Source organism: Mastomys coucha, unplaced genomic scaffold (assembly GCF_008632895.1).
Source record: "Mastomys coucha isolate ucsf_1 unplaced genomic scaffold, UCSF_Mcou_1 pScaffold15, whole genome shotgun sequence".
Lineage (NCBI taxonomy): Eukaryota > Metazoa > Chordata > Mammalia > Rodentia > Muridae > Mastomys > Mastomys coucha.
In genome coordinates, this window is record NW_022196897.1 from 61,688,689 (window position 1) to 61,698,804 (window position 10,116).

At 45.0% G+C, this 10,116-nt stretch overlaps 1 protein-coding gene and 1 pseudogene across 1 annotated transcript; both read left to right on the plus strand.

The window, feature by feature from the left end:
- Nucleotides 1-2,209: 2,209 nt before the first annotated feature.
- Nucleotides 2,210-4,338, plus strand: Hoxd1 (homeobox D1). The gene is made up of 2 exons (XM_031373399.1): nucleotides 2,210-2,983; nucleotides 3,269-4,338. Exons 1-2 carry the CDS (start codon nucleotides 2,332-2,334, stop codon nucleotides 3,601-3,603), a joined length of 987 nt encoding a protein of 328 aa, XP_031229259.1. The 5' UTR covers nucleotides 2,210-2,331; the 3' UTR covers nucleotides 3,604-4,338.
- Nucleotides 4,339-8,943: 4,605 nt separating this feature from the next.
- On the plus strand, nucleotides 8,944-9,347 carry LOC116092029 (annotated as a pseudogene).
- Nucleotides 9,348-10,116: the final 769 nt, after the last annotated feature.

Below are 10,116 nucleotides of genomic sequence, written 5' to 3' on the forward strand. Positions count from 1 at the left end.
AGAGAGAGAGAGAGAGAGAGAGAGAGAGAGAGAGAGAGAGAGAGGAGCATCCCATTGACTTGAAGTATAGCAAACAGAAGTAGGATGAACCTTGCAGAAGTGAATCTTGTTCCTTTGCTTTAAGGATATCTTTTTCTAAGCATAATAAAATGCCTTTACCTAGTGCAGATGGCAAACATCTGCTGAATTCAGGCACGAAATGACCAGAGGTTTGGCTCCCAACAAACAACAAGTAAACTTACTCAAGGGCTGAGTATGTAGCCCACTGGTAGAGTAGTGTTTGCTTAGCATGTGTCAGGCCCTGGGTTGTCACATGCTGATGTGTCAGACCCAGCACATCAAAACCAAAATAAAAGAAGACAGCAGTCTGAGCTTCAGCGCATAGGATACCCCAAGGACTCAAAAACTAAAAGAAGAGAGGATAGTAAACACACCATAGCTCTCTGTTATGGGTTCACCAGGGAACTACAGTTGGGTCTGAGCAAATACTAAAACCTACTCCAACCTCATGTCCACTCTCAATGCAATCGTTAAAACAAAACAACAACAATACAAATACCGACAGCTGCTCATTTAATTTTGGTATAGTTTCTACTTGAAGCAAAGACAGAATCGCCAAAAATATGCTTCAGGGAAAGCAATAGTGGTTAGTTTTAGGTGGAAGGTCTGCTTTTAGTAGGAGGATTCTACTTTCCATTCATTGTCAAGAACCCCACACTCTTGTAGCTTTGTGCTCAGTCACACATCCATTCCCAAGTCTAGGTTCTTAGGCTGCACCAGCTCCACCTCACCAGCACAATATACTCTTGCTGTAGCTTTGTTTACTTACAAGTCCACAGCCCTGAAAGGGGCTCATTCCCTGCACTATGATGCCTGAGTGGAATTTTAGGCAAAGGCTCAATCGCTGTTTCGTGACGAGTGGATGCATAAAGCAATAACAAAACCTCACTCATTCTAACTTAGAGGCTGCAAAAGATCAAGTTTTCAAGGGCATTTGAATAAACCAGGAGCAGACCCTTTAGAATCTTCACTCCCCGGGCTTTTAGAAAGCCACCTTCATTTAACCTGTATTTATTTATTTTGGAGTTTTCCTATTGCCCTAAAGAGGAAAACATGAGAAGAAATGGTTAAGGAAGTTGGAAAGTTTGTCAGTGTAAAGCCTGTCTGTATAACCCTTCTCTTCTCCATTTCCTGTGCCAATTACACTTTTATTTCCCGTCTCTCTACACTCAGTAAACAAACCATATTATCAAGGGAAAGACGTGAGCCCATTAACATCGTGAGCCCTCAGATTACACTCGCAAGAGACGACGCAGCACTTATCTGATGGAACAGAACCTTTAATTGCTTTAAGGTACAAGCCAGTCCAAAGCTTTGAGATCTGACCGGTCCCCAGGATGCCCAGCGCCCTCCAGCCAAGAGTCTCATTGAAAGCGTGAGTTGCTCGCGTGCCAGCCTTCTAGATAGTGCACAAGGGCCTTTCCGCCAGAGTGGATTCGGTATTCTGATGACCTCGTCAGAGGGGAAAATCTGGCTTCTTCCCCGAGACATAAACTTATTTTCTGCCCAAATCGACAGTGACACTACAAACACCCATTCTCACCACGTCGCCACAAATTGGAAGGGGAGCTGAAGGGGATAAATGCTGTGGGGGATGGTGCAAAGAAAAGCTAGTGAAAATGATTTCATCGCATGTCCTAGGTGGTCCTAGGAGTCGTCGGTGAGGCAGAAAAGAGGGAAAATGCAATGAATGTCTGCTCTAGGTTTAGGACAAGAGCGACTCTTGGGTCAAGAAAACCCGAATGCACCCAAAAAGGGGGAACAAGAGTAACTTGACCTTCTCAGAGGGAGGACTGGGAAGAGTCCCCGCAGGGCAAAAGCAAATACTGTTACCCAGCCTCCTCCAAGCTCTCCCGCCGGTCCCCGGGGAGTAGCCCAAGGGGTCCAGAGAGGAACCAGTCCTGACCGCTGCATCCCTTGCCCTCCACTGCCTTTCTCCCGCAATACCTGTCCGGGGGAGCTGATGTCCAGGGCTCTCGCCCCGCCCTTCCGCCGGCGCCACTCTCCCCGGAGCTGGGCGGAGGCCCCTCAGCCGCTTTGGCTAAGTTGGCAGCAGGGCAGGAGCGTGGAACTGCACTCCAGTCGGGACCGGCCAGTGCGGGGAAGGCGCCGATTGGCCGGCTGGCGCCACGTGGCTGCCGCCGCCGGTATATGAGGCCACTATTTACCTCGGACTCGCTCGCCATGGCCCGGCGAGGGCAGCGAGGGTAGCTGGAAGGCGGAGCTGCGCGGACCAGCAGGGTGCGGCGCCTGGGTTGCGCGGAGCTAGCCATGAGCTCCTACCTGGAGTACGTGTCGTGCGCCGCGGGCGGTGGCAGCGGAGGGGTAGGCGGCGACGTACTAGGCTTCGCACCCAAGTTCTGCCGCGCGGACGCGCGCCCTGTGGCCCTGCAGCCCGCCTTCCCCCTGGGCAGCGGGGACGGCGCCTTCGTGAGCTGCCTGCCCCTGGCCACCGCCCGGCCCACGCCGTCGCCTCCCGCAGTCCCGACTCAGTCCCCGGTCCCGCAGCCCTCCGCGCCCCGGTACGCGCCCTGCACCCTGGAAGGCGCCTACGAGCGGGGCGCCGCACCTGCCTCTGCCGCCGAGTATGGCTTCTTGGGGTCCGGGCCGGCGTTCGACTTCCCGGGCACACTTGGGAGAGCGGCGGACGAGGGCGGGGCGCACGTCCACTATGCCACCTCCGCGGTCTTCTCCGGTGGGGGATCATTCCTGCTTAGCGGCCAGGTGGACTTTGCTGCCTTTAGCGAGCTTGGCCCCTTCCCCGCGTGTCTCAAGGAGCCCGCAGACGGCCACCCCGGGCCCTTTCAGACTGTGTCCCCGGCCCCCGGAGCCTGCCCCAAGCCCGCCTCTCCCACCTCCGGCCTTCCAGCCGCCCACAGCACTTTCGAATGGATGAAAGTGAAGAGGAACGCCCCCAAGAAAAGTAAGGAGGTGGGCTTTGGGGGGGGAGGCACCTGGGGTCCGGGGAGCCGCCTCCTCCGTGAAGAGCCATGTAGCCACCAAGTCCTGGAGAGAGCTCAGGGTCAGAAAATGCCCCAAGAGCTGAGAAAATTAGGGTGGAGGCCTCGGCAGAGCCAGAGCGCTTCTTCTGGTACAGCTGTGTTCATCACTCAGGAGGGCTGCGCTGTGACTTTGATCCTAACTCTTAGCCCCACTGAATAGTTTCAGCATCCCCTTGTCCCGCTCACACCTTGTCTTTATGTTGCAGGCAAACTGTCCGACTATGGAGCCACAAGCCCCTCCAGTGCCATCCGCACGAATTTCAGCACCAAGCAACTGACAGAGCTAGAGAAAGAGTTTCATTTCAATAAGTACCTAACTAGAGCCCGACGCATCGAGATAGCCAACTGTTTACAACTGAATGACACCCAGGTCAAAATCTGGTTCCAGAACCGGAGGATGAAACAGAAGAAAAGGGAACGAGAGGGTCTTCTGGCCACAGCTGCTTCTGTGGCCTCGCTTCAGCTTCCCAGGTCAGAAACAAGTCCCACCAAATCTGGCCGGAGTTTAGGAAGCCCTTCTCAGGCTCAAGAGCCTTCCTGAGGCCCACTCTTAAGGCTGAGGACCTTTGGTCTACAGAAGTAACAGACTGCTCCCCACCTTTGAATAGACTTAAGAGCTTAGTTTGGGCTGGAGGTGGGCATGGGCAGAAATTAATACGGATTTTACTTGGCAAAGGAATTGTCTAAATTGGCTTCTGAGTTCCAGAGGCTGTGTATAGAGATATATATTTGATATCTTTTATTCGCATATTATTTTTTTGCCTCATCAGGGGAAAGGTGTCTAGCTACCAGCCTTAACGCTGCTATATGAGTCAAGTACAATTCTTGGGTGCAGAGTGGCAGGCCTTCTTAGTCTGATGTGGTCAGAAAGGTACCTCTCTGAAGTTATTTCAGTTCTAGTTTCCTGGACAGATTACATGCTTCTTGAGATGATCAACGCTAGCTAGGGTTTCCTCAGTGTAGCTAAGCTGCTTCAGTGATGGTCTTCATATTGTGCTCCAGTTTGTTTATTTAAAGCGGCTCCTACCTCTTCTAGTGCCTGGGTGAAGATACACAATCGCTGTTTAGTTAGTAGCAGGACAAACCCACAGGGTAGGTAAGGATTAGAAACTGAATTATACCTTGACATCAGTTACTTAAACTTGAAGTGTAAATATATACAGTATGTATATTTTTTAAAGATTTGCTTGCAGTGAACCCTACATATGACATTTAATGTCATGCATAGCATGTAAAGATTTTGACCTTTTTTTGGTAATAAACGTTACAGAATCTACTGTTCTCTGCCTTTTTTTTTAAACATCCCTTTCATTTTGATACCTTAAGAAGATCTAGTTTCAAAATGGGAATCTGTTTCCATTGGTAACCTGAGTGTCACCCCCACCATCACCTCCTCTGCTTTGTTTTTGTTTTGTTCCTTTGAGAAGAGTTTCTCTGTGTAACCCTGACTGTCCTGGAACTTACTCTGTAGACCAGGCTGGCCTTGACCTTTGAGATCTGCCTATTTCTGCATCCTGAGCACTGGAATTAAGGGTGTGTATGGACCACTAGGCCTGGCAAAAGTAACACTTCTTACAGATTGTAAGCACAAAGCAAATTATCCATAGTTATCTGGGCAAATCTGATGTACATAGCAGAGAGCTATTCTGCTAAATTCAAAACGCTAAGGAAATAGTTCTTTCCCCTTAGCTCTACGGTGGACATGCACCTGAACTCAAGGGCCAGGTGCCCACTACAGGAATGCTACAGACCCAGAGACACGTGGGGGAGGGGGAGAATCTGCTTTTTCCTGTTTCTCCTGTTGTCACAAAAGGAAGTAGAAAGGTGACCTGAAGACTGTTTTTTTTTATCCTTTGTGTTCTCTGAGCAAAGCAGCTGCTCATCCAAAAGTTCTCAGTGGCCTATTTCCTACCTAAAGGAGGCTGGGAGGAGCCAGTGCTAAGAGCATCCTCTTCCTCTAAGCCAGACCAAGCTCTGACTGAAAACACAGGGTACTTGTCCATTTTTTGTTTGTTTCTTTGTTTGTTTTAGTTTTCCAAGGCAAGGTTGGGTAGCACTGGCTGTCTTGCAACTCACTCTGTAGACCAGGTTGGCCTTGAACTCACAGAAATACTCTTGCCTCTGCCTCCCAAGTTCTGGAATTAAAGGTGTGAGCCACAACCCCTGGCTACCTGTCAGTTTTTAACATTGAAATATTTTAAAATTAATTTCTTAGAAGAGGTACAACTTGAAATCTGGCCAGAGGGTAGATCAAAAATAAACAAAATGCAAAACCCTCTACTCTTATTTCCATTCAGTCTTCCTTCTGCAGAAGGTGTCCACAATCAACAGGGCTCCTGGGCTACCTCATAGTTATATAACTGTGAAGAAAAAATGCAATAGAAACTCATAAAAGCAAGTGGGTGCTTTATAGAATTATCAAGTTTGGACATTCCCCCCACTTTATCTCCATTCCCTTAAGATCTCTAGACAGTTCAGCAGAAAGACTTAAAGGTGCAAGTGAGTCCCACGGAAACCTTACTCCATTATGTTTTTAGATGTCCGTATAAGCACTCCGACTCTATTAACTCAGAAGTCTAAACAACAGTGGAAGATTACTTTTCTTGATACACAGCAAAGTGATAGGAATGTGAAATTACACCTGAGTTCTTGTCCTCATCCACCATTTCATGGAGTTGAAATAAATTCTAGTTCTAGCAATCTCAGCTTTGGGAGATTGGGGGGGGTCAGTTATGAGTAGGCCTGTTGATATTATTCTTCTGTTTCATTATCTGCCTCTCAATAACTTGATGCTAATCAGATCTTGCTTAAAACAGCTGCTTCCTCTCTGTACTCTGAAGCTGTCTGGAAAGACTTGTTACAGGTCCTACTTAACTGTTCCTCTTTAGTCACCGCTAGAGTTTCCTGTTGTGGTCTTTGACATGACAGTCTTTCCTTTTAGACAAGCATTGAACTACCTAAACAAAAACTATTACCACCCTTGGTCATTTCTTCAATCTACCACCCATTCTCTGAGAAAGTAAAGTGTTTTCTCATGAAGCTGGCCCTAGCACTTAACAGCCCTGATGGATGTCTTCCTTGATGAAGGTGGCTATTTTGACATTCGTATAATGCTGTTCTATGAATCAGGCCAATATTAGCTATTTTTTGACCAACCCCAGGGATCTTTAAAAGCTTTCTTAATGCAGATCACTGTACAGCTATATTCAGTATTAGCAAGAGTCCTTCCTGGCTGGCGATGGGACGAACTAGGTGACCTTTGGAGATCTCTTCCAGTAAAGAAACTATAGAAAATGCTACGACTCACGGCTTTTGCATATTTGATTTTCAGATTGTCATGTGGAGAGGGTTTATTTCTAGGGAAGCAAGTAAAGCCTGTAGGATCACAGTGATACTGTAGGGATTCAGAAAAGGTGGATTTTTAGACATCATCTGACACATCTCATCACATAAATCACGGGACACCCTCCTCCCCATTATTCGGAGCTCTGTACTCTTTTACAGCAGCCATCTTTGTAGTCTCAGGCTGCTATGCAAACGTTAGCCGCTAATACAATCCTATTTCTATCTCACAAGATTTCAAACTAAATAAGCTAATTCACCCTCCAGCGATCTATTATAAGAACGAATACACAATGGACAGTTCTGGCTGTTGTATAATTAACTATTCAATGTTCCTTTGTCTTCACATAATGACTGAGTGTCTACTTTTCTGGATTCAAGATAATTGGGAGGAAAAAGAAAGCATTTAATAACATAAAATTTCCCTAACTTGAGTATTGACAAATGAAGACCTTGATGTTGGAAAAACCTAAAGCAACGTCACCTAGATTGTAAAAAGATTAATTATGAGTGATTTATTCTGCCTCAAACCTATGTATGATGGGACACAATACAAGAGGAGGTGATGTCTGATTATCATGTCATCATAGAAAATGAAGCAGGCTCAGGCAAGTTACATTAGCTCCAAAGTCCTTAATTATTTCTTATGGCCAAAGAAGTGCTCTATATTTGCTGAATATTGAATTTGAAAAACCTCAGGATCTAATCAGGTTCCATGAGATGTTTAGTCTGACCACAGACCTCTCAACAAGAAAAATGCCCATTGTTAAAACTTTATTTGTGGTTTTAAAGTAAAACCATGGTGGACATATCTCACAAATAATGATAAATCTCTATCTAAATAGAAATCAAGATTTCATTGTTTTTTACCTCTATCCTGTTTCCAAGATATGAAAATGCAATAAATATGCAAAACAGCTCTATTGAACATCTCATTTGTAATTGCTTCTTAAATTATCCTTGTTGCTCAGAAATATAATTTCAATAGAAACTTAAATTAAATTCAATAATAAACTAAGAGGAAAGAGATCCTAAATATTCATATGAAAAAGACTATCTATCACTTAGCTTGTAGAACTTTCAGCATTATCTCTTCTGCTTCCAATCCTATTATTGATATCATTGGGAAAGGAGGGCCTGAAAGTGGTCATTTGAACTTGCAACAGCTAATGAAACAGGCCATGAACAGTTTCGAGGCATTTTTTAGGGGACACCGAACTGTTGAGTACACCCTATCGTCAGAAGCTTGTACCCATGCAGTTTAAAAGGACTCCATTAAGAAGACGAATACAAAACAATGACTGAAAGATAAGACTTTCATGGGATCAGAAAGGGTCCTGATGAATGCAGCTTAAGTTTTGTTGGGTTCATGCCAATGTTTCTCCACCTCTTCTTTAAACTGATTTCTTTCTATCCTTGACCAATAGTTGCTCCTGTTGACAGCCACTGTTGCTTTCTTTCAACTTTGAGGAACCAGAACCTTTGCTGATTTTCTTCAAATGCATCAGATATCAAATATGGGGAGATGAGGGCTGGTTGGTACTCTATTACATCCTCCAACCATGTGCTCTTCTGGGCCTCTGGGCCCCTGGCCAGCCTATATCACTCTGAGAACTAGAGCTCCTCTTAACTCGCAGGTTCTCAGCTGTGTGCTTCTGCTTCTGAGACAGAGGAAGGTTCAGATGGAGACATCAGAACTTCATTGTTAGTTCCCCTGATAGATGGAATCAAAGAGGCTGAAGTGAAAGACCTTGAGAAAAGATGACCACTGGAAGGCAGGTGACCTGAGGTTTATCATCAGTTATGTTTTTTAACTAAGAGAAAGATATAACTCCCCTGACATCAGCTTCTTCTACAAAATAAAGGAGATTGTTCTGGGTGGCCACTAAATATCCTTGTGACATTAGTATTTCTCTGCAATCCTTCACTCTGGTGGTTATCACTGAAAAGACTACTTAATACTACCAAGATTTGTAGATTAATATCTACAAGCTGTTGGTTTCAAGTTCATGTCTGATCCCTTAAAAAGTAAACCTGTTTGGCTTCAGAACTTGTAGGATCTACATAGTGCTTCTCTCTGCTGTTGATGTGAATAAAAAGCTACAGCCTGCCAGAAATTGCTACTTCCTCTTGAATAGATAAACCGAGATCTAACAAGAGATTTCTGAAGTGGAGGTAAGCATTCCACACTCAGATTCTAAAACTCACTGCCTTAGCTTTATCCTTCAACGTTGATAACTTCCAGAACATCAAAAACCTCGAATCCATTCTGTTCCATTAAGATGTATGAGACTCCAAGTGAATGGGTGTATGCATAATCAAATCTCTCCCTCTTTCTATTTGATACCATAGGGTCCCTTCTGCATTCCTCAGAAAGTCTTGGGGCATTTTCTGTCCTCCACTGGTTCAGGTTTTATGACCTCTCGGGAAGCCATGTCCTGATTACCTGGCTGGTTTCTTTGATTCTTGCCCTCACCTGAGGCTGCTCATTTGAAATCCTGGCCTTGGTTCCTCCTCTACAGCTCCTGCACCATAGCCATCATGAATGACACAGTAACCATCTGGACCAGGAAGTTCATGACAAACCGTCTGCTTCAGAGGAAACAGATGGTCATTGATGTTCTTCATCCTGGGAATGCAACAGTACCGAAGACAGAAATTCAGGAAAAGTTGGCCAAAATGTACAAAACCACACCAGATGTCATCTTTGTATTTGGATTCAGAACCCACTTCTGTGGTGGCAAGACAACTGGCTTTGGTATGATCTATGATTCTTTAGATTATGCAAAGAAGAATGAGCCTAAGCACAGACTAGCAAGACATGGCCTTTATGAGAAGAAAAAGACCTCCTGAAAACAGCGAAAGGATTGCAAGAACAGAATGAAGGTGGTCAGGGGGACTGCAAAGGCCAATGTTGGCACTGGCAAAAAGCCAAAGGAGTAGATCTGTGGTGACTTGATGTTCTGCTGTGATGTGCAGATTTCTGAGAGGACAAATAAACTAAAAAGCTTCTAAAAAAAAAAAAGAAAAGAAAAGAAAAGAAGGAAAGAAAGAGAGAGAGAGAGAGAGAGAGAGAGAGAGAGAGAGAGAGAGAGAGAGAGAGAGAGAAAAGAAAGAAATCCTGGCCTTGGTTGAACATATTGAGCGTATGCCCTTGAATGGGGAATTGGGTTCTTTTTTCTTTCCTGTCTTGGTCATGATGTGAGGAGCTTTGCTGCTCCTCGCCATGACATATTGTCTTGCTGGAGGATGAAAGACATGGGATCAATATGACAGGGACTGAAATCTCTCAAACTGTGAGCCAAAATAAACAGTTTGTCTTTTACAGTTCACCACCTTAAACATTTCCTAGTGCACTAGCCCATCCCAGGCAATGGTAAAGCGAAGTCTATCAAACATCCCTTTAATTTTCTGCCATCCAGAGTGACATATGAATTCATAAATATATTATTTTAGGGGCTAGGTAGCATAAATTAGGATGTGGTGGCTATTTACTTGGCTTTACTACATTGTGGAACCCTCCACAGTTGAATTTATCATTCTCTCCTTTAAAAAAAATACATTCATTTTAATTTTAGGAATTTCATGTGAGTACTGTATATCATTTCCACCTACACACTATTTCCCCTCCATCTCCTCTCCTATTCCCTCTCAATTTTCATGACCTTTTTTTCTTTAATTGTCATTCTTACATGTCTGTCTGTCTGTCTGT

What these genes read in the sequence shown, in the direction of transcription:
- Hoxd1 (XM_031373399.1), top strand. Translation starts at nt 2,332, where the DNA reads ATGAGCTCCTACCTGGAGTACGTGTCGTGCGCCGCGGGCGGTGGCAGC. An exon ending in GAGGAACGCCCCCAAGAAAA is followed by an intron (nt 2,984 to 3,268) that starts GTAAGGAGGTGG and finishes TTTATGTTGCAG; the next exon opens with GCAAACTGTCCGACTATGGA.